We start from the raw sequence: 21,648 nt of genomic DNA, 5'->3' as shown, positions 1-21,648 counted from the left end.
GGAAAAAGGGTGTATCCGCTGAAATCCCTAGTTTCTGAACAACTTAATTCGTGTGGTAGTGAGTCGTGCTTTCTTTCAGTTTGTGGTATGCAAAGCACGGTGCTTGCAAGTCGCTTCAACCAGTGTTATTGTGGTGGTGAAGTTGACTTCTCTTTTCCCTTAGTGTTCGCTTAGTTTTTCGGTATCTCCCTTCACGCTTTCACCCTCAAAACTTCCCCCATTCTCACAGCGTTTTCGGTGCCTGTACTGACACTATAACTTTGTTTCTTCCTCCTTTTACTATTCGTTTGTTTTCTTCCGTACATCATGCCCTTTCCTTGTAGCACTGTAGTAGAGGGAGGCAAAGTCTTCACTTTCTCTGACTGCTCTGGGCTACGTGACGGGCCTGAGGGGGGGGGAATGGTTGTGACCCGCTCCCAAACGAAGTTAAGCGCACAACTCCACACTGGTGACGCCGGCCCACACACTACTAATGCCAACAAATTTTCTAACTTCATAACCAATGCACCCCAAACCCCGCCACGGGAAGAACCTCTTGGGCGCGGTTGCCGTATTCCGCGACCGGCGGCCCCAACATATGACTCTCTGTATGTCTCTGAGGCGCTGACACGGCGGTCTAAACAGCCTGCTGTACAGGAACTCCAAATCAACACTCGCTATCCCGAGAGGGATGCGGCCAAGCGGGCGGTGACCAAACTGAGTGACACACTGGAGTTGCTTGATGGGAGTGGGGCGGGACCGTCCGAGTCATCGGATGACAGCGACGGCAACGACAGATGTGCTATGCATACGGATGGAACCCCCACTCGGAAGGTGCCGCATGGCAGATTCAGGTGTAATGGTACTCCGGGTAAAGTTGTGACACGCAAACGGGATCGCGACGAGTCCGTTGACTCTTCCATCACAGATGAGTCTCTTCGTCGGGGCTCACCCGAAGAGGAGGCTGGAGGTTTATTATTCGAGCACTCGTCCTTGGACCTATCCTCGGAAGAACCACTGAGCGACTGTGAGGTGCAGCGGGCGAAGAAAAACGCTAAGGTGTGCGTAAGCAAGAACAAACCCATCAATCACTACCTCAGCGCCGAAATAAAGGAAACCTCACTGGAAGACAAGAAGGGGTTGTTCGGGGCATCGCGCGGAAGCCGTCAGCGCCGTACAGAAGATGTTTTGTTGGGATTGAGTGGGGCTGACGATGCCGCCCACCGCCGCGAACCGGGTCTCTCAAAAGAGGGCAATAACAATGCACTTGGGGATATCACACCACTGAATCTTGACACATCTGTTACTTTTGAGAAGGTTGGAGGTCTTTCTGGACACATTGTGTTGTTACGTGAAATGGTTCTGTTACCACTGATGTACCCAGGAATGTTGCAGGCGATGAGTCTCTCCCCTCCACGAGGTGTGCTCTTTGTTGGCCCACCGGGAACGGGGAAAACTCTCATGGCGCGAGCGCTCGCCAATGAGGGTATGCTCCATGCCAACCAAAAAATAACATTTTTCATGCGTAAGGGAGCTGATATCCTTTCCAAATGGGTTGGAGAAGCAGAGCGGCAGCTAATTCTTCTGTTTGAGGAGGCCAAGCGCCAGCAACCAAGCATAATATTCTTCGACGAGTTGGACGGCCTCGTTCCCGTAAGGCACGCAAAGGCAGAGCAATCGCAAGCTGCCCTTGTCGCTACTCTGCTGGCGCTCATTGACGGCCTCGATGACCGTGGCCGAGTTGTCGTGATTGGCGCTACCAACCGGCCGGACACAATCGACCCTGCACTTCGACGCCCCGGGCGCTTCGATCGTGAACTGTACTTTCCCCTACCCGATGGAGCCGCCAGGCGGCATATCCTCGATATTGTGACGAAACCTATGCTGCCCGCTGACCGCCTTGATCGGGAGGAGATTCTGCAGGAGCTCACCGACCGGTGCGCAGGATGGACAGGGGCTGAGATACAGGCGGTGTGTACGGAGGCAGGTCTGAATCGGTTGCGCACGGCACTGCCACAGATCTACACCACCAGCAAGAAGTTACAAATCCCCGAAGGTGCTTTGATTGTTCAGCGGGAAGATTTTTTTATCGCCGCGCACCGGGTGAAAAATTCCGCAAGACGCGTGACGACTGCTGTAGGCGATGGTCTTGATGAGCATCTTGAGCATCTGCTCAACAGTACGCGATGCAAGTTATTGTCATTTGTCGCAGCGAGGTGGCCGAGTGCTTCGACTGCCCTTGCAAAGGAGAAGAGAGACTGTAGCAACTCCGCTGATGCAGTACGGGAGCTGAGCAGTTTTCCAATAAGTAACGTGGCGCACCCCTTTCTGCTTTTTCTCACAACGGAAGCTGTCGGTTGTGCAACGGACCGTGAGGACTCTGAGTTTGCCGTACAGAAGGCAGCTATTGCTCTTACGAAGGGACTGCCGTCGATTCGAGCTTTCACGCTTTATCTTCCGCATCTCGTGGTGGACCGTGACGCTTCGGGGTTGTTAGGTGTTCGAACCACGGGCGACCTTGGCCCACTCAGTGGTAACCTCACCTGCGGTGAGGGAGGAGACGATCTCAGAGACAGCAATCGTTTCGACACAGGCCACATTTATAGTTGCATCGCGGCTGTGAGGCGCTGCAGCGGCCCCTCGCTGGTGATTCTGAAAGGCTTGGAGGAGTGGCTGGCCGATCACGCCCCCGAGGTCGACGCAAGTTTCGGATGTGGGAACAAATGCGGCATCGGGCGCTCAAACGATGTGGATAACCTTTGCTACTACCTAAACTGCCTGCGCGACACGGATGCACTCATTATTGCACCCACTGTTCGACGCGATGTGTCCTCCACCTTCTTTGCCGGCAATCGCCTTAGTATACAGTTGCGTACGGCTGTGTGCGAGGTGCCGTGCACGCCGTCGGATGATGACCTACGTCGCTTCTTGAGTTATCTTCTCCGTGTGGTGGACCTTGCGCTAAAAACATCCGCGCCCATTAATTTACAAGAGCTTCCCGAAGATCTGTCGCCACCACCTCCGCTATCGCCAAAACAAGTGCGTGCGGCGTGGCTTGATGAAGTGGACTTGTGGCGTCGTGTGGATTTTCGCAGGCGCCAGTTGCGTCACGTACTTACAAAGTGGGTGGGACAGTATATAAACAACAAAAAGTTTTCTGTGTTCGTCAGTCGGAACCTCGACCTGACCCCGACCCATGACCTTTACAACCACTGGCAACAACACACAAATGGAAGACAGATTAGTCTTTCGGATGTGATGATGAAACTTGAAAACGAGGAGTATACTAGCTTATCGCAATATAACAATGACATTGATATGTTAGTTAACAATGTAAGATCGTTTTTCCGCACAGTGTCAGCCTTCGATCTACGGTATCGCGTACGCGCTTCCGAGCTTAAAGAGCTGACTGTGCTCAATCTTTACAAGATCAATCGTGCTGTTGTCTCTTTCTGCGAGAAACACAAGGACCTTGTAATGCCTGGTGCCCCGCCGCCATGTTCTACCGCTGATAAGGCGCTGCAAGAACCACCCAAAACACCGCAGAGAGGGACAACCGGCGCTACTCCAACGCAGAGGAAGAAGCCCAGATATTATGGCATGAGACGACGTCGCCGTCCGGCAAACCGCGGTGGTCGATCTTGCCAAAAGAAAGCGCCAGTTGAAAATGTGGAGCGTGATCAACCACGCGAGGCGGAGATAGACGTGCTGGGCAGCAGCGGTAGCCGCGACGACAACCATGACCGAGAGGAGAAAGCTAGAAGGAAGACGGAGAACATGGAGGTGGAAGTCAAAAAAATGGTCGAAGAGGAAATGGTGGAAGTAGACGGGGCACCTGTGGATGAAAGTATTCCCAGACGCCTGGAGGTAGAGCTTCCACAGCAGTGTGACATCGCGGGACTCGCACCTGAAGACGGCGAAGGCACCGAACACGCGGCGGAACACCACTCACCTGATGGAACATACGGCAGTGCGGATGAATGGATGGGTGTCATGCTCCTAAAGTTAAGGGGGTTTTCATTCCTGCGGCTACACCTTGTCATGCAGGCGGCCATGCGTCTGTTGGAGAGTGAGGTTCAGATGAGGCGTGTGCGGGGAGAACATCAGCAGACCACGGAATTTGAACCGGCATCGTCCTCGCGTGAGGTTTCTCCCTTCAAGTCGTCCATGACCTTTTGTTCTTGGATGCTTTTGAAGGCTGTGCAGGAGGTGGAGGTGGTAAGCTCAAACGGATGAAGTGGCAAGTGCCAGCGGTTCGAGAAGAGGCCAAGGGGTTGGAATCTGATAAGAGGCGTGTGAAAGGATCCCCCCCTTTTTCGTCTGCGCTTGGGGATAAAGAGGTCGTGAGCGGTTTTAAGCGAGGGGAGAGGGAAAGATGGAACACTAGACGCCGCCGTGCCACAGGGTTGTGCCTTGCAAGACTGTCGTCCCTGTTAATGTTTTCTTCGTTACACGTTGTTCGTCCCCTGTTTGTTATTCTTTTCATTTGGGCTTCCAGCACCTTCCTGAGGCTTCCGACGTTGCTCTGGAACAACCCAACAGGAGGTGTGAAGAGAGTGTGTGGTCAGGAAAAAGAAGCTCAACGTAGTAAAAAGGAAAAAAGAAAGAAGGTGTGTCTGCCTATCATGTCATCCCTCTCTGGAGAGCTCCTGCAACTGATAGACCTCTTCAAGAGTGGCGCCCTCACCGAGGAGGAGTTTAAGGCTGCGAAGGATATCACCATTAAGCGACACGGCCAACCAATTGAAACGGAGCAATGCAGGGGTCCGCAACCACCGCAGACCGCTCCCCCCAGGCAAGTGGCAGACATCAGCGGGTTCGGTGAAGATGTAATCGGGCGATTACAGCGGCAGTGCGCCTACGATATACTAGAAACGGTTGTTCGGAACCTCCAGCAGTTTCCCAATGAAGCAAGGTACAGGCGACTGCGGTGCAACAATAGCAAGTTGCAGTCTCAGCTCTTTTGTGTTCCCGGGGCTACGACTTTTCTGGCTTCACTTGGTTTTGTAGCCTCAGACGATGAAACTGACTGTCCCGGGGACGAGTGCCTTGTGCTTCCACATGCACCTCAACAGCAATTGCTTGACCAGGCGCTGCAGGCTATAAGTTACCTACGTCGTCGGGAAGAGGATGCACGAGCCAACGAGCCAAATTATGTGCAGTTGCGCCAAAATTTGCGACTTGAAGTGCGACGCGAGCGGTGTGAGAAGGCAAAGGCTGTCGGAGAACTGCGCTCTTACATTGCTCAAGAGTTTTCTGCAGACGACGCGGGTGACGGACTTTACACTTCCGCGAGCAACATTGAAACTCTCCGCACCGCGTTAACGAATATGATTTTGCATCCCATGGAGGAGAAATATCGTAGGTTGCGACTTCGTAACCGAGTGGTGTACAAAAGTGTAGTGCAGCAGCGAGGGGCGCTGGAGCTGCTTGTGGAGTATGCGGGGGGTAAATTAGTGGAGGAGTCTGGGGAGTCTGCCTTGGTCTTTCGTGATGAGTCCGGCGCGACAGAGAGAGAGTTGCAGTATGCGCTACGAGTGTTGGATGAAGTGGAGGCCTCTGTTCGGGCTGCTCGGGAAGAGCTCAGGCAACGTGACTATGAAGAGGCAAGGAGGGCAATGCGCGCAGAACTGCTTAATGCAAGAAGGATGGGCGAACAGCAGAAGCGGCAGTGTGAAAACGAAGAGGCGCGTCAGGTGTCAGATGCAACCAAAAGAGAAGGTGAGGGGGCCCCGCAACTGCAGGGCCATCGTGTTCCATTGAAGGAAGCAGTGAAGATACTCATGGGAAAGGGAGGTGACTCGAGGTTCGGGTACCGAGAAGAGTAAAATCCTCGCAACTTCCGCCGCCCTATGCTTTTTGAAAATTTCGTATGCTTAACCCCTGAGGTCACGTTTTGTTGGCGGAGAGGGATATTGAGCCGCAAAAAATGACAATAGGTCGGGGGATTACGGACGTGAATATTGTGTAAGCATGCGTATATGTGTGTGAAATTCTTTCCATTGTGTGCATCGTTTGGGGGTCGCAAAGGGGCGAGAGTTGACGTGGCTGGGCTATACGCCTTGCGGTGTGCGCTCCCCATACCGCAGAAACTTCGCTTCGGCGCGGCATCTGCCGCATGTCTGTGGTAATCAAAAAAAAAAGCGGTGCAGTATGCTTTTTCGACGCATGAGGAGACTTAGTCAGAAATGTTTGTGTTTGTAGATCCCCAACTTCCTTTTCTTCAAAACTAGCATGTTTCCCCTTCCCTCTTTTGTATGCACCTGCATTGTGCCATCACGAAGATAAAGCAGAACCATACATCATAATATGTCATTCAAGCCAACCATCAGCGTTCACGCGACGCCTCAGGAGCTCTCTGCTGCAGGGTGTCGAAAGATAGTGGAAATCATAGAGGCTTCAGGGAGCCAACAATGGCCTTTGTCCATCGCCCTTGCGGGTGGTTCCACGCCAAAGATGACCTACGCGCGGCTGCATGATGAGCACCTTAATTTGCTTAGGGAGAAGCGCGCGCTGCGTTTTTTTATGGGAGATGAGCGGATGGTCCCCGCCGACTCCACCGATTCCAACTACAACATGGCGAGGGAAGTCCTTCTTCACGACATCCCCGACGACCTCGTTTTTCCTTTCGACACCAGCGCCGTCACGCCTTCGGCAGAGGCGACATCTGCTGACGCCATGAGGGTGGCTGAGGCGTACGGAAAGCAACTTGCCTCGCTTCTTCCCCTGAAGAGTGTGGGAGAAGCGGGAGCGAAAGTTCCCGTCTTTGATGTCGTACTCTTGGGTTTGGGGTCTGATGGCCACACGGCCTCCATTTTCCCAGGAAGCCAGGCTGAAAAGGAGACAGACGGAAAGGTGGTTGTCAGCGTAGGATTCCCCAGCGAAACCATGAAGCCGAAGGTGTGGCGTGTCACGCTGTCGCCAGCAACGATTATGCAAGCGCGTAATGTCATCGTACTTGCGACGGGTGCAGAGAAGAAATGGGTTGTTGATGGCATACTGGCGGACACCGCCCATAAAGCTCCCGTTGCTCGCTTCCTTCGGGGTTGTGAGGGGAACGTTTCGTTCTTGTTAGATAAGGAGATTGCTGAAAACTTGGCAAAGTTTTGACTTTCCAATTTGGCAGTGACACACTGATCTCTGTCGCGGTGTTGTTCAAATTATCTATGCGCCCAGTCTGCATCGCTTGGTGCGTTTTCGGTCCTTTAGGGGCAATTTCCACTGCTTTCGTCTCTCTATTCAGCCTTTTCCCCATGCGGTGCATTCTTGAAGCCGGAAGGGGCGGTCTGGAAGTGTATGGTAGGATAGGCGATCAAATATGTGGGAGCGTTTTGCGTGGCGCAAACACTTGTGACCGAGTTCTCTTTATCCCACTTCGACGCGGTGGCATGTGCTAAAGACTTGATGGCTTGCTGAGCGCTGCGATCTCCGCTGACTGGTATCCGTACGGTCCGTTCCTTTGAGGCCACGGTGGGTGAACGTAGGTTGGTGGGGGATGCAACGACGCAGATACATGGTTGCTAGCTCGTGCGGAGGGAACAAGAGAAAAATATGAAGGAACCGCTACATGCGCCCCCGAAGGCCTTCCGAGGATCGGCCTCTCTTCCCACCGCCAGAGGAAGAGGGCATTTGTGTAACTCTCCTGAACGGCGCCGTGCCAAATCGTATCGGTGCACACTGGCTGGAAGTGTAGTCATCGCTACCCGTTGAGGTGTCAGGTGACCCCCAGCCCAACGTAAAACGACATTTTTCATCCTCAAAGTGCTCACTAAATCTCAAACCCCCAGGTTCGGTCCCCTCCTTCTCCCCGCCTACGCCACGGAAAACCCTTGCCTCTCCTGTTCCCAGAAACCAAACCCACGGCCACTCTCCTTTTCCATGTTGCCTTTGCTGCGTTTGGCACTCCCAAAGCGCGGCGGAAGCAATCCGCTTCTGCGTTGCGAAAACCGCGACAAATACACCATCCCCGCAAGTCGAGCAAGCATACACTTCTGTAATGCCGTAAGGTGGTTTGCTTTCTTTACCTTCTACCAATTCGTTCGGGCCTGTCTTACTTTTGTCAGCACTCGCGGCATTCTTAGTCCAATGAAGGCCCACCCGTCACCTTTCGGAGTTGGTGTGAAACCTCTTTCTGTCGCACTTCGGAGCCCAGCTCTGGCTTTTCCGTATTCTGTACCCTCTTTCTCATGGTTTCCTTTTCCCTAAGCAGCTCTCAAGTAACTCCTCTATCCTTTCACGGGCGAGCCGTTGAAACTTGACGACGCTACCATGTGTGGATGCAAACGCCTGCCCACTGCATCACACGGGGACGCTTCCCCCGCCTGCCGCCATAATTTGATCTTATGGTAGAAATTGCTCCCACCGTGTGAAAACAGACGGGTAGCGCCCCTGGCTGGGGAGGAGAGAAATTCGAGCATCAGGGGAATGTGTGCATGTTTCCCCCTCCCAATTTTGCTTTGATCGGCTGGCAGAGATGCGTTATCGCTGCAAGAACCGTATGCGAATTCCGCCGGTGTCATTCGTAAGCACGTGGATTGCGTATCGCCTCTTCGAGAGGGCGACCTGCGGTTAAGTCGACCCTTGAGGCGATACGCGCCGCTGTTTTTTTGTTAGGGGGTGGGTGGGCGACATCGCGGAGGCGGCAACGAGGTTTCGAGTTGCTCACCTTTGGCTCCGACGCCGCTCTCGTATCGTAAAGGTGGGGCGTACCGGCGATCCTCCTAGAAGACTTCTCGCAGTTTCTCAAGGGAGTTCCATGGGCGGCGCCCTTCTCATAGTTTCGGAAATGTCAACAAGAGGTGGCCCGTCACCTAAAGAATGAAAAAGAGGGCGCCTTCGCGGGGTCCACCCGATTGTTCCCCCTCCAAGATTCGTGGACACCATCGACGTATTTTTCAAAGGTGGTCGGCATACTCCACCCGGTGTCGAATGGGCCGGAAATCGCCATAGTCCACCTAGCAGGACCGCCGTCCAGCCTCGCTTCTTCACCATTCTTTTCCTAACCTGTACTTTGTCTTGTCTCACCGGGGGAGTTTCTTGTTCGTGATTTATGCGCTCTCGGAGGCGTTGCTTCTGGGGAACGCATCTGATTTCACGAGTCGAATGCTTTAGGATGTGCTGCAGCTTTTCAATCCGTTGCTTTATGTGCGTCGCACATTTTTGATTGTTTTCCCACACCCCTCTTACACCACCATGCGATTTCCGTATAACCTCGTGAAGAATGCTGGTGCCGTCGTGGAGGGTGGCCCCACTTCTTTTGCTTAAAAAGTCTCCAACTTGCTCATTCCTTAGGGGGGATCCCGGTAAACATCCGGAGCTTCAGGGGGCCAGTTGATGCCGGCCCCACGGTTAATTTCCCTGTCGTCCATTTATGGGATTCTGTTGCCCGCGTTTTCCAGTGGTTCCCCTTCCTGCAACCCCCAGGTCCCACAAAATGTCGTCATGAAACGCGCCACACTCCCTAAGGAAATATTATCACTTTCATGCGCTGCAGCGTCTTGAGGGCAAAATGGTCCCCGACCTCGAGCACTGGACGCAAGGAGGGAAGCACAGAAACATGGGCAAACTGCCATTCTATTCTGTTTCACCCCCCGTTTTTTTTAAAAAACTCGCTCACTGCTTTACGTATTGCATGTCTTTTTCATTGTCAGTTGGTGTTGCCCGTTCCGGTTCTTACGAACGGGACGTTCTCATCACAAGAGCAAATGTTTTATCGGGTTACCGTTCCGTAATGCGCCCACATCGGATAAAACTGCATAGTCTTGCTGGAAGCGGGTCGCCAGATACTTTTGCTGAAGGGGAGATCGGATGGCATCTTCGCTTTTGGAATGAGGGTTGGCGGCGTCCTCATAAAATCGATCAACCGTGGTGGTTCGCTGATCGTATGCGGCTACCGTGTGAAGTGCGTCGTGATATCGGGTTCCTCGATGTGGCTCTGTGTTTTTTTGCGGGGCGGTTGGGGGACTGGCTGCCCTTTTCACCTAGGGAACGCCGTTGAGCCTGGGCGGCAGCATGATACAGCATTGAGGCCAGCCGCGTCTTGCCGGAACGCTGTTATTTACTTGCCGGTCCCCCGGGCGCCTCCCATTTTGCCACTGGTGGCTCTCAATGAAGATCCATCAAAAAAGCCGGGGGGGGGTGAATGTGCTACTTTGGCATCTAACAGGTGGCTTGGTGGCGTCGGCTCCGGGACCGGTGGTCAGGGGGAAAGGACCGCTTTCATATTTGGGCGCGCCGTATGTATTTTTCTCCGATGCCAGTTTTGTATAACGCAGAGCCCTTGTCGTGTTTTTTCTTCTTGGCTTGAGATACGGATGGATCGGTCCGGGGGCACAAAACAAAGGGAGTGACCCCTACCGTTCGGCAGTGGAGCCGTTGATACTTCCTCGATGCTCGCCGGTTCGGGTTGGGAAGAGAGGTTGATGGTTCAATGGGCCCGTTATCAGCGTTCTTTGTGTTTACGGAGTATGCGCGTAGAAGTCTCATGTTACGCGTGGTGGATGCGAAACATGCATGGCGATGTGTCGCATTAAAAGCACGAGTTCGTTCCAGCGGTTCGTTCATCTATTCGATTTCTCCGGACCCCTCCCGGAGACGCGTTAGGCTGAGACAAAGGGTTGATGGTAGTGATGGTATTTGCGACTTGTTCACGGCGACTGCTTACCTGAATGAGCCGTTGCGGGTTCGCCCGTGTGGTTCCATTTTTTTTTTTTGTTGTACGCTGCCGGACTCGGTGTCGTGCGATGGTGGAAAGAAAACACCGGGGCGCCTTCAGCAGATTTTTTTTTTGCACATATTTCTTCGTACTAGTTGAATCATCCGTTAGTGAAAGTTGCTTCCGTCTTTCTCTTTTTTTTCCTGAGAGTTAAGACGTTTTGATGCCTATTTGACGTGCGTTTTCAACCAAATTATGGTGTCTTCCACATTTTTTATTTGTTTCCTCTAGAACCTGAACAGTCGTTCCTCTCTAATTTGTTGTGGCTGCTGTCTCTTTAGTTCGCAAATCCCTTCACAGATCTGCTTGAATTTGGCCCGTTATTCTTGCTGTTCGGGGTTGCCATTTGTCAATAGCTGTAGTTTTTTTTTTTGAGTCTGTCCCGATTGTTTTCCTTCATTTTTCTTGTATTGATATAGGCGATGCAGGGGACTGGATCCGCGAAATCGTTCCTCGAGAAACTTAAGTCAGGGAGGACAACATCAGCTGCAATTGACAATAACGCACCCCCTGATGGGGATGGGGTAATACTTAGGCGTGTTGAGAGGCAATATGCAAGTGAACCTCTGTCAGCACTGGGACTGAAACTAACGGAAGATGCTGAGGTCTTGTCAACTGAGGTTGGTTCACCTGCGGCAAAATCTAACATACCACTTCATTATATGATTATTGCCGTCAACAACCAGTTCGTTGGAAGTCGCGCAGATTTTGAAGATATCGCGGCCCAGCTTCTGACGTTAGTGATTAAACTCCAATCGACTGCGGCCATGTCCGAATTATTGGCAAATATATTAAATGAGGAAGAAAAGAATTTTAACGAGAACGGCGATTCTTGCATTGACGTCAATGAGCTGCTGCGGACTACACCAAGATACGGCTTTTTGTCAGCAGAGCACCCTATGTTCTTAAGGTGGAACCAACGTTTACAAACGCAAAGAGAGGCTAGACAATTAATTCGTCAAGCGACAAGAGAAGCCGAAGAACAGCAGGCTAAAGAGGCACTAGAGGCGTTGAGGCGTGTTGCAGACGCTGAAGATGAAATTCAGCAGCAGCAAGCGCAGCAAGAACGACAGCACCAGCAGATGCTTCGTCAGGGTCCGGAAACGGTAAATCCATCTGCACCTGAGGCGGGGGCGAGACCCGGAGGGGAAGTTCTACTGAAACAGGTGCAAGACGAAAGTACCTTTGGTGAAAGTAACGTAAACAACGAGGGTTTTGAAGAATCCCCTGAAGAAGCTTCGCCCGAAGAACTGTTGAAGCTTATTGGTGCTGAACCCGTCGAAACCGAAGTGGTGCAACATGTTGATGCCGATGAGCCCACCGAAGTCCGCTTCTTTATTAATCCTACCGAAGAATACGCCCTTTCAAATGGGACACGTGTAACTATCAGCGTTAAGAAGAGAAGCGGTCCCATTCCCAAACCACCGCCGGGGAAACCTCCAAAAGGTATCGAAAAGCTGATGACAAACAAGCTCAGTGATGCTATACCTGCGACGGGAAATGGAGGTCATGAGCCGACATGCACCTTCTGTTATGTGAGCGGTCATACCGAAAAGGACTGTAGCGAGAAACGAGAGCAAGAGAGGAAACTTTCTGTTGTCCCCAAGGAACGGCAAATTTGCAGAGATTTTATGAGGGGTCGGTGCACACGGAGCGAATGCGTCATGAGACATGTGTCACTACCCCCACGTGGGCGGAGGGCTCGCTCGCGGAGCCGAGAGCGAAGTGTGCGGAGAAGAAGTCGGGAAAAGCACCGTAGAACGAGCAGAGAACGACGTCGCGGTAGTCGGCGACGAAGTCGCCGTCGTGACCCTTCTGTTCGTTCTCACCGGCGTAAATAATCTACTTTTCTACTAATCACAACAACACTTCTCTGTTCTTACTTCAATATTTTTTGTCACATTTCTCCCTCCGGTTTGGTTGACCCTCTCCGATGAAAACGAGAATGTATATGGTCACATACGTATACATCTTACTCGGTTTCGTGGATATATGCCGTTGCCTTCTCTTGTCCTTTGCATTCTTTTGCACTATTAGTCGTTGATAGTCCTAGTTTTTTTGTTTAGCCACTGATTATCTCGAAGGCTCCTACATATCCGAATTTGCCTAATTCCTTTTTCTTTGCTGTGGGGAAGGATATCTGGAGGCTACTTTCCTACGTATGGGCCATCCAAGAGAGTGATGAGACACGTGTGTGTGTGTGTGTGTGTGTGTGTGTGTGTCGGTCATTGGCGTCTTTGTTTCAATATTGTTTCCTAATGTCGTACAGCCCTGCTCGATTTTTCTTTTTCTTGAATAAGAGGGTTCAACACAGGATTAATTCCTGTCGGCGTCACTCTTTGTGGCTTACAAGGCTTGTTGCGCTCGTGAGCATGTAATGTCATGTAACGGAGGGACTGGAAGTGTTAATACTATCCCGCGCACATTTTTCTAGGTGCATGTGGCGCTTCACCACTTAAATATTTTGTTGTCTGCGGCATTGTAGTGGGTGTGTGGTGGGTAGTTATCCCTGGGACTCATTTTCTTTCCATGCTGACGTATTTTTGCTAATTCAGCGGTGCGCTACCGAGGAACTGAGGGGAGGGGGAATGCTCTGGAGGTACCGAGGGGCATGTTCGTTCTACTCTTCTTTTTGTTGTGCTTGGTTTCTTAACTATTGGTTCTGTCTAACATACACGGGATTGTTTGTCCCTGCTCAATTTTTATTGGGGTAAGTGCTTGGTGAGGGAGTAATAATTATTTTGTTGCTTGTAGGTCGTTGCTTTTATCTTTTTTCCCTCTGATCTGTTTCCCCTTCTCTCGTTTACACTTTTTGATGAGAGTGTGTCGGGCCGGTGACGCCATGACAGAGCCGCATGATGGCGAATAGAAAGCGCATTTTGAGTAAAAGTTTTCCCCTTGTTAAGTACTGGAACGAAGACTCGTTTGACCTTATCTACCGTCGGAACGATTTGCTAACGACCGATGCGTTCTGGATTAATTCTGTGGGAGCAATTTCTTACTAACTAGGACTGTATAGCGCAATGTAAGAATTTACTGTCTTTAAGTGAAGGGAAGGCTGGAAGTATTTTTAGTGTTTGATAAGTGTGATCTTGCCTCGATATCCTTCGTAATTTGTTTATTGTAGGGTCGTGTCCCCATTAAGTTTTTTCTCTTCGAGAGTTCTGATGGTGAAACCATGTATTTGCGGTCGAAGTTATTTATTTTCAGTTGAACGCCCACGATATATCGTTTCTGATGACGGTATGGCCTGTTTGACTTTTCTTGGGGCTAAGTACCGCGCCTATTGTGCTGAATTATGTCATGTGAGGAATATTGTCTTGGAGCGATTAGTTTCGCCGAAGCAAAGGACAACCTCGAATGTAAAAAAAATTCTGAAATTTGCTAAACTGCCACTGTGGCTGCCGTCAGTCGACCTTCGCGTGTACAATCTTATCACGCCTACTGGTCGCTGGTGTTGTGTAAAAATGACCAGTGGTTAACATTGTGACTGGTTATGGAAGTCACGAGAGTTTTTGATCAGTAATGTCACCGGTAGTTCTCGTGTTTGATTGCTCACAAGAAAACCGCCAAATACGTCGATGTGCTCACGCGTAGTTATGTACTGTAATGTAAGAACGGAGGTCCCGATGGATAGTCGTTGTTGGTATTTACGGTTTGTGACTAACACGCTACTTGAAGGGAGGCGTCAATACCCCTCTTTTTATCTTCGATGCCGGCACTATGGTTGACGCACGTTTCCGTAGATGGGTTACAGTTTTGCTCCTCGACAGGTTTGGGGTCATATCCATAGTTTTGATCACTGACTGCATTCCAAATTTGCTTTCACACACACACAAAGACACGCGTAACATGAAGACATATTTCGTTTGGAAGCAAATTGAAATATCGTTCGATTTCTTTTCTGCACGTATCGCTGTGACTCTCTGGATTGATGGAAGTTTCTTTCATCTGTTGTTACATTATATGAAACATGCTGATGATGTGTCGTAAAGGGCGCAACGGTGCTCACAACGTTTTGTTGCTGTACCTACGCACGCGCATGAGAAGGGAGCAAAACTATCCGTTATATCATATCATTGGGGTTACTGCATTTCCCCTTTAATGTCGTTTTGGTAACTTTATTTCGTTTTTTTTAAAGGTTGTGCAAGCAGCCGTGCCATTTACTCGTGCTAGAACGTGCGAGTTCTTAGTTCTTTGTCCAATGCCGCTCGGGAGAACTTCGATGTGTGACGTTTAAACTGTTACTGCCGTTGTTATCAGCGAAGTACGAGGACATATGCTGCCCCCAGTTCAGTTCCATGAGCGTGGAACTTGAGAGCTCAACTTGCACTTGGGTACCACGCCGCTAGTTATTACCTTCGGGACACTTAACGCACGATTCGGAGCTCGAGAAAATTTAAAATAGGAGGGGGGGGGACGAATCACCAGCTTGTGTCGATGACTTTTTAATTCGGTAGTTGCTTACAACATGCTGCCTCTGAAGTTGATACCGTGCGGGTCCGGCACCTGCCACGTACCGTTACGTACCACAAGAGTGGCTCTTTACACATGCCTGAGCAAGAAGAACGCTTTCATCGTCTCTGTTTGTTTCTTCACTGTTTTAGAATAGCTGACTTTACCAGGAATGCGCACTGGTTTTCGTAGGGGACGTCTAGACAAGGTACAGCAACCTGGTGCTATTAATAGCTACACAACAGCCCTTTACCCACCTCGTGTTTACCACTACTACACTGTACCTTCCAGTGGTGTCCTTGCAAACACGTCGGTTATTGTTGGACCCAGTATTGATGATGGTGTCGGTGATTTGCGGGGGAGGGATGTGACTTCAGATGCCGGCGTTTCCGTTATGTGTAAGAAGTCGCCGCCATTACTCCGTGATTTTGTGGGCTGCTTTGTTGATGTCAATCAGTGTTCAGCTGAGGCGCGGGCTTTCGATATTATCGCGTCCGGTAACGAAATGCTAAATCTTTTGCATTACCCCGCTTTGTTGTGTGTTGGCACAGAGGAAAGAAGCGAAACGTATGTGGGAAACGATGCATCACCTAGGAGCGGGGCCACTGCTCAAAAGTTGCGATTGTGGGAGGAGGTCTTGAATCTCCCGAACGAACTTCGATGCTACGGTGTTCCGAAGTGTGAGTTGTCTAGCACTGCCATGGATCACCTGAGGATTCGACCAGTTAAGCGAAAGCGCCTGGTGAAACCGATGCGACGGGGTGCTAAAGTATTTGTTTACAACATAGGTGAGGAACCTCAAGATGCTCGCAAAATCAAGAAACAACTGACCGAGGAAGATGAGCAGAAACCTCGTGGCCCTGTGCAACCAAAGCGGGCAGAGGGGGACATTCGTGAGGAAGAGGGAGATGCTGGATATGACAAGGACGATGACGAGGCATCGCTCTCTTACAGGATTGATGACGACGACGATGGTGGAGACTTGGATGGGCCAGAGGGCAGCGGTGACGATAATGACTTTTTTTGAGTGCGTTTGTGTTCAAGGGCCTCACCTTTACGAGGCAGCTCCCCTACCCATCAAACAACCCTCAAGCATTTGCGTACAAATCGTTTATATGCAGATAACCGATAAGGTGGTACATAAATGCTCCCCCTTTTGTTTCGTTCTGTTTTCTCACCTTTTCTCGCTGCTGTTATTCAGCTTCACTTACGGCCTTTCCCCCTTTGCCTACAAAATTCACGTTTGATAAATTTAGAAAACCATCATGAGCGCAAAGGCACCGAAGCTCTTCAACAAGTGGTCATATGAGAATCTCCAGACGACGGAGATAGCTCTTAACGACTACATCACGCGGACACCAACATATGTGCCTCACTCTGCTGGACGTTGGCAGAAGAAGCGCTTCCGCAAGGCACGCATCCCCATTGTGGAGCGCCTCACGAATGGTCTGATGTTCAAGGGTCGTGGCAATGGTAAGAAGCTGCAGGCCGTGCGTCTTGTGAGGCACACATTGGAGATCATTCACTTGTTGACGGATCAGAACCCCATTCAGGTGGTTATTGATGCCGTCTCCAAGGGAGCTCCGCGTGAGGACTCCACACGTGTTGGCGCTGGTGGTGTTGTGCGGCGGCAGGCTGTTGATGTGTCACCGATGCGCCGTGTTAATGAGGCAATCTACCTCATGTGCAAGGGGGCGCGTGAGGCGGCGTTTCGCAACCTCAAGACACTTCCTGAGTGCCTTGCGGACGAGATCGTGAATGCGTCGAAGGGTAGCTCCAATTCCTATGCCATCAAAAAGAAGGATGAGGTGGAGCGCGTCGCCAAGGCCAACCGGTAAGAGGACGTGGTGTAAGCTGTGTACTTACCACCGTTTCTATTTGCCCATTTCCCGTTTTATTGATTTTGATCTTTTTAGGTTTATGTTCTTATCCTCTGTTTGACCTGTGTGGTGGTGGGAGATATACTCTTGAAGGAATCTTTGTTGGGACTTTTATTCTCAGCTTTTTAAAATCCTTCTTGTTGTCCTCTTTTCACATTGGATTGCAATTGAAAGCACTTTCCTAAAAGAGAGTCATGGTCGGCCCCCGCATCCGGAACACATACGCGCAGCAGCTCCAGGAGGAGCGGCTGGAGAAACTTTGTGATGACAACGCTTTTGTTAATGTAACCGATGTACTTCGTAGGCAACGGCGTGATGCACCTCCAGCGAATGGCGTTGCTTCAGAGACTGAGTTCTTGGAGGAAAGTGTGGCGTCGGCCACCGCCCCGTCGCGTATTCACCTTAGCCGATTCATCCTGGAACAACACCGTACCTACTTAAAGGCCATGGGATTGAATGAGGATGAAAAGCAGCATCGAGAGACCAAGGCGGAGGGAGATTCATCTTCCGTGTCGACGTGGTCGTCTGCAGCATCTTCTGAGAAGGATGAGTTAGTTGCTCCTCCGGTTCGCGGCAAGCGTATGCGGCGGGACGCCAAGCCACATGCAGAAAAAGATAAGAGGAGTGGCCGGAGGACTTCATGTGGTTCAGCAAGTGGTAATAACGACGATATCGAATGTGATAAGGATTCTACGACGGCTTCCTCTGACGACTTGGCCCGTGAATGCCAATACATCCGTTCCTGGTTGCTTGCACAAGGGTTGAACTCGTCCGAGCTTCGGGTTCCTCCGGTGAGCTACGCGTCAATGACGGCGCCACCACCGGCTCATGCGGGTGGTCATCACTTGTGCTCCGTTTGTTTGCTTCCCGCGGGTTACAGATGCGTACGTTGTCGCACTGCGCTTTTTTGCTCTATCGAATGTCATGTTGTGCATGAGGCAACTAGGTGTATGAAGTTCATAGTGTGACGACTCATGGAGGAGCGCATGTGTTTGCTGGCGTTTGAGTGTTTTTTCGCTGCAGTTACCTTCATTTGAACTTGATTAATGTAGTGTCTCACTTATTTATGATACTGCAGTCAATCTTTTCCTCCGTCTTCTTTGAATTTTCTGCGAACAATCCTGCGTCGTCGCATAGTTTGAGGCTATTATAAGAGAATTTAAATTCATTATAACCAAATATCTAAACCTATCAGCATCCACTATACACAATGGTGGCTAAAAAGTGGGTTTACTACTTCGGTGGTGGAAAGGCGGACGGTAACAAGAACATGAAGGAGCTCCTCGGTGGGAAGGGAGCCAACCTTGCAGAGATGGTGAACCTTGGCATCCCCGTCCCTCCCGGATTTACTATCACCACAGAAGCCTGCAAGACGTATCAAGAAACGGAGACTATTCCTCAAGAGGTCGCGGACCAGGTGAGGGAGAACGTGAGCCGCGTGGAAAAGGAGATGGGGGCAAAGTTTGGCGATCCTGCCAACCCGCTACTATTCTCAGTGCGGTCTGGGGCTGCAGCGTCGATGCCTGGTATGATGGACACTGTGTTGAACCTCGGTCTGAATAAGGTGACAGTTGACGCGTGGGTACGTCGCGCACCTCGCCTCGAACGCTTCGTGTATGACTCATACCGTCGCTTTATTACTATGTACGCCGACATTGTGATGCAAGTCGGGCGTGAAGACTTCGAGGAGGCACTTAGCCGAATGAAGGAGAGACGTGGTACTAAATTTGATACTGACCTGACCGCTTCGGACCTAAAGGAGCTTTGTGATGGGTACTTGGAGCTGTTCGAGCTGAAGACTGGGTGCTCATTTCCCCAGGACCCAGTAATGCAGCTGTTCGCAGCCATCAAAGCTGTGTTTCGTAGCTGGGGTAACCCCCGCGCCACAATTTACCGCCGCATGAACAACATCACAGGTCTTCTTGGTACGGCTGTGAATGTCCAGGCAATGGTGTTTGGTAACATCAACGACCGCTCCGCCACCGGCGTTGCCTTCTCACGCAGTCCCAGCACCGGCGAGAACTTTTTCTTCGGAGAGTATCTTGTTAACGCGCAGGGTGAAGACGTTGTCGCGGGCATCCGTACCCCCCAACAGATCAATCATTCGCTTTCGCTGCGCTGGGCCAAAGCTCACGGTGTCGGCGAAGAAGAGCGTCGCAAGCGCTATCCATCCATGGAAGAGGCGATGCCCGAAAACTACAGACTCCTCTGTGATGTTCGTAAGAGACTGGAGAATCACTACCGCGATATGCAAGATCTTGAGTTCACTGTCCAGGACGGTCGACTGTGGTTGCTTCAGTGTCGCAATGGCAAGCGTACGATTCACGCAGCGGTTCGTATTGCCATCGATATGGTCAATGAGGGTCTTATCTCTAGGGAGGAAGCTGTTTTGCGGATAGACCCGTATCAGGTGGACCATTTGATGCACCCAAATCTTGAACCTGGAGCTGAGAAGGCCAACAAACCCATCGGAAGGGGCCTTGCTGCGAGCCCCGGAGCCGCTGTCGGCCAGGTTGTGTTTGATGCAGAATCCGCAAAGGAGTGGAGTGGTAGAGGGAAGAAAGTTATCATGGTACGCCTTGAAACCTCACCAGAGGATCTTGCTGGCATGGATGCTGCATGTGGTATTCTTACAGCACGTGGCGGGATGACATCGCATGCAGCCGTTGTTGCTCGCGGAATGGGTAAGTGCTGTGTTTCCGGGTGCGGTGATATGGTAATCAGGGGGAAGTCATTTAAATTGAATGGCAGTGTCTTCCGGGAGGGCGACTACATCACCATTGACGGGTCCAAAGGACTGATATACGCCGGCAAGCTGAAACTTCGTTCACCAGATCTGAAGGGAAGCTTCCAGACCATTCTTCAGTGGTGCCAGGAGATGAAACGACTTGGGGTGCGCACTAACGCTGACACACCCGCCGATGCTGCAAAGGCTCGCAGTTTTGGTGCTGAAGGTGTTGGGTTGTGCCGCACGGAGCACATGTTTTTTGAGGGCAGCCGAATCAATTTCATCCGTGAGATGATTCTGGCGGATTCGGCGAGTGGCCGAAAGGCTGCCCTCGACAAACTGTTACCTATTCAGCGTGCTGACTTTGTTGGCATATTGAGGGCGATGAGGGGACTTCCCGTGACGATTCGGCTTCTCGACCCGCCGCTGCACGAGTTTGTGCCACATGACGCCGCTGCACAATTTGAGCTTGCGCAGAAGCTTGGGATGCCTGCAGAGAAGGTTCGAAATCGTGTAAATGCGTTGCACGAGTTGAACCCTATGCTTGGCCACCGTGGATGCCGGCTGGGTATCACGTACCCTGAGATCTACAATATGCAAGTAAGGGCCATCATCGAGGCGGCTATTGCGGTAAGTGAGGAAGGAAGCAGTGTTATCCCAGAAATCATGGTTCCGTTGGTGGGGAAAAAGGAAGAACTTTCGCTTATAAGGGAAGAGGTGGTAAAGACGGCCGAAGCTGTAATCACAAAATCGGGAAAACGTGTTCATTACACTGTCGGCACAATGATTGAGGTTCCTCGCGCCGCAGTAACTGCCGACTCAATCGCGCAAAAGGCGGACTTCTTCTCCTTTGGCACCAACGATCTTACTCAAATGGGATGTGGCTTCTCCCGTGACGATGCCGGCCCCTTTTTAAGACACTACGGTAACCTTGGGATATACGCACAGGATCCCTTCCAGTCGATCGATCAAGAAGGCATTGGTGAGCTGGTGCGCATTGCCGTGACAAAGGGTCGGAGAGTGAAACCAATGCTAAAGATGGGCATATGTGGAGAGCACGGTGGCGACCCTGCGACCATTGGTTTCTGCCACAAGGTGGGGTTGGACTACGTCTCCTGCTCACCATTCCGTGTGCCTGTCGCGATTGTTGCCGCTGCTCATGCCTCCATTAAGGATAGGAGGGCTGCGATGAAGGCGCGTAAGGGATTCGCGGCCAAGCTTTAAAAAGGACGTGGGAGGGAACCCGTGTCTCGCTCAGCTCGAACGTGGGGGATGTTACTGCAGTTGATGTAATTAAACCCTATTGAAAAACAAACAAACATGAAATACAATCTGCATTGTCCGTTATGGCACTGTGTGCGCGGTAGATTCACCCTGTTCCAGTGACGCCAATTGAGTAGTACCTGTATTCCCATCACCCAGAGTGTGCGTCAACACTTAAGCAATGTTTTCCCGCCAGCAGCGAATATTGGGAAAATTCATCACCCCATCACCTTTTTTTAAAATTTTACGACTGATCGACCCCCTGCAGGTTTTTTTTTTCAGTGGTTGTCATCTCAATTATAGCATGGAGGCGTCTATTAAGCGATAGTCGTGACCGTTTCCCAAGCTTGGGGATGCAGGGAAGGGGGTGTAGGTGGGCAAATTGACGGACAGGAAGTGTCTGCCGATAGTTATTTTTTCTCTCTTTAACTTATCGTTTTTTTTTAAACCTGATACAGGCTACTAGACGCAAACTTTTCCCCGGAGGGGTTCCGCCGCGGCTCTCTTCTTCCCTTCTTTGTTTCGGTATTGATAGCCCCTCAAAAGGCGAGAGAACCTATATGGAAAGTGATGGGTGCCGCGGGGATATGAGAGCTTCTGTTCTCGGGGTGAAAGAATCACGCGGTAGT

General features: G+C 51.0%; 8 protein-coding genes across 8 annotated transcripts; all 8 read left to right on the top strand.

Moving 5' to 3' along the window:
* Positions 1-399: 399 nt before the first annotated feature.
* Positions 400-4,215, top strand: TEOVI_000231100 (AAA ATPase, putative; the record flags this gene model as incomplete). The annotated part of the gene is made up of 1 exon (XM_067225402.1): positions 400-4,215. The coding sequence occupies one exon, from the start codon at positions 400-402 to the stop codon at positions 4,213-4,215; it is 3,816 nt and encodes a 1,271-aa protein (XP_067081503.1).
* Positions 4,216-4,604: 389 nt separating this feature from the next.
* On the top strand, positions 4,605-5,807 carry TEOVI_000231000 (PUB domain containing protein, putative; the record flags this gene model as incomplete). The annotated part of the gene is made up of 1 exon (XM_067225401.1): positions 4,605-5,807. The coding sequence occupies one exon, from the start codon at positions 4,605-4,607 to the stop codon at positions 5,805-5,807; it is 1,203 nt and encodes a 400-aa protein (XP_067081502.1).
* Positions 5,808-6,288: 481 nt separating this feature from the next.
* On the top strand, positions 6,289-7,089 carry TEOVI_000230900 (6-phosphogluconolactonase; the record flags this gene model as incomplete). Its single annotated transcript, XM_067225400.1, has 1 exon — positions 6,289-7,089. The coding sequence occupies one exon, from the start codon at positions 6,289-6,291 to the stop codon at positions 7,087-7,089; it is 801 nt and encodes a 266-aa protein (XP_067081501.1).
* A 4,026-nt stretch (positions 7,090-11,115) lies between these two features.
* On the top strand, positions 11,116-12,534 carry TEOVI_000230800 (MRB1-associated protein; the record flags this gene model as incomplete). Its single annotated transcript, XM_067225399.1, has 1 exon — positions 11,116-12,534. The coding sequence occupies one exon, from the start codon at positions 11,116-11,118 to the stop codon at positions 12,532-12,534; it is 1,419 nt and encodes a 472-aa protein (XP_067081500.1).
* Positions 12,535-15,320: 2,786 nt separating this feature from the next.
* On the top strand, positions 15,321-16,175 carry TEOVI_000230700 (uncharacterized protein; the record flags this gene model as incomplete). The annotated part of the gene is made up of 1 exon (XM_067225398.1): positions 15,321-16,175. The coding sequence occupies one exon, from the start codon at positions 15,321-15,323 to the stop codon at positions 16,173-16,175; it is 855 nt and encodes a 284-aa protein (XP_067081499.1).
* Positions 16,176-16,413: 238 nt separating this feature from the next.
* Positions 16,414-16,986, top strand: TEOVI_000230600 (40S ribosomal protein S5, putative; the record flags this gene model as incomplete). Its single annotated transcript, XM_067225397.1, has 1 exon — positions 16,414-16,986. One exon carries the CDS (start codon positions 16,414-16,416, stop codon positions 16,984-16,986), a length of 573 nt encoding a protein of 190 aa, XP_067081498.1.
* Positions 16,987-17,222: 236 nt separating this feature from the next.
* TEOVI_000230500 (HIT zinc finger, putative) lies at positions 17,223-17,996 on the top strand (the record flags this gene model as incomplete). Its single annotated transcript, XM_067225396.1, has 1 exon — positions 17,223-17,996. One exon carries the CDS (start codon positions 17,223-17,225, stop codon positions 17,994-17,996), a length of 774 nt encoding a protein of 257 aa, XP_067081497.1.
* A 242-nt stretch (positions 17,997-18,238) lies between these two features.
* On the top strand, positions 18,239-20,980 carry TEOVI_000230400 (pyruvate phosphate dikinase; the record flags this gene model as incomplete). Its single annotated transcript, XM_067225395.1, has 1 exon — positions 18,239-20,980. One exon carries the CDS (start codon positions 18,239-18,241, stop codon positions 20,978-20,980), a length of 2,742 nt encoding a protein of 913 aa, XP_067081496.1.
* Between the last annotated feature and the right edge of the window lie 668 nt (positions 20,981-21,648).

The sequence above is a fragment of the Trypanosoma equiperdum genome (assembly GCF_001457755.1).
Source record: "Trypanosoma equiperdum strain OVI genome assembly, contig: ctg_549, whole genome shotgun sequence".
Lineage (NCBI taxonomy): Eukaryota > Euglenozoa > Kinetoplastea > Trypanosomatida > Trypanosomatidae > Trypanosoma > Trypanosoma equiperdum.
This window is presented reverse-complemented; position numbering and strand designations above follow the sequence as displayed.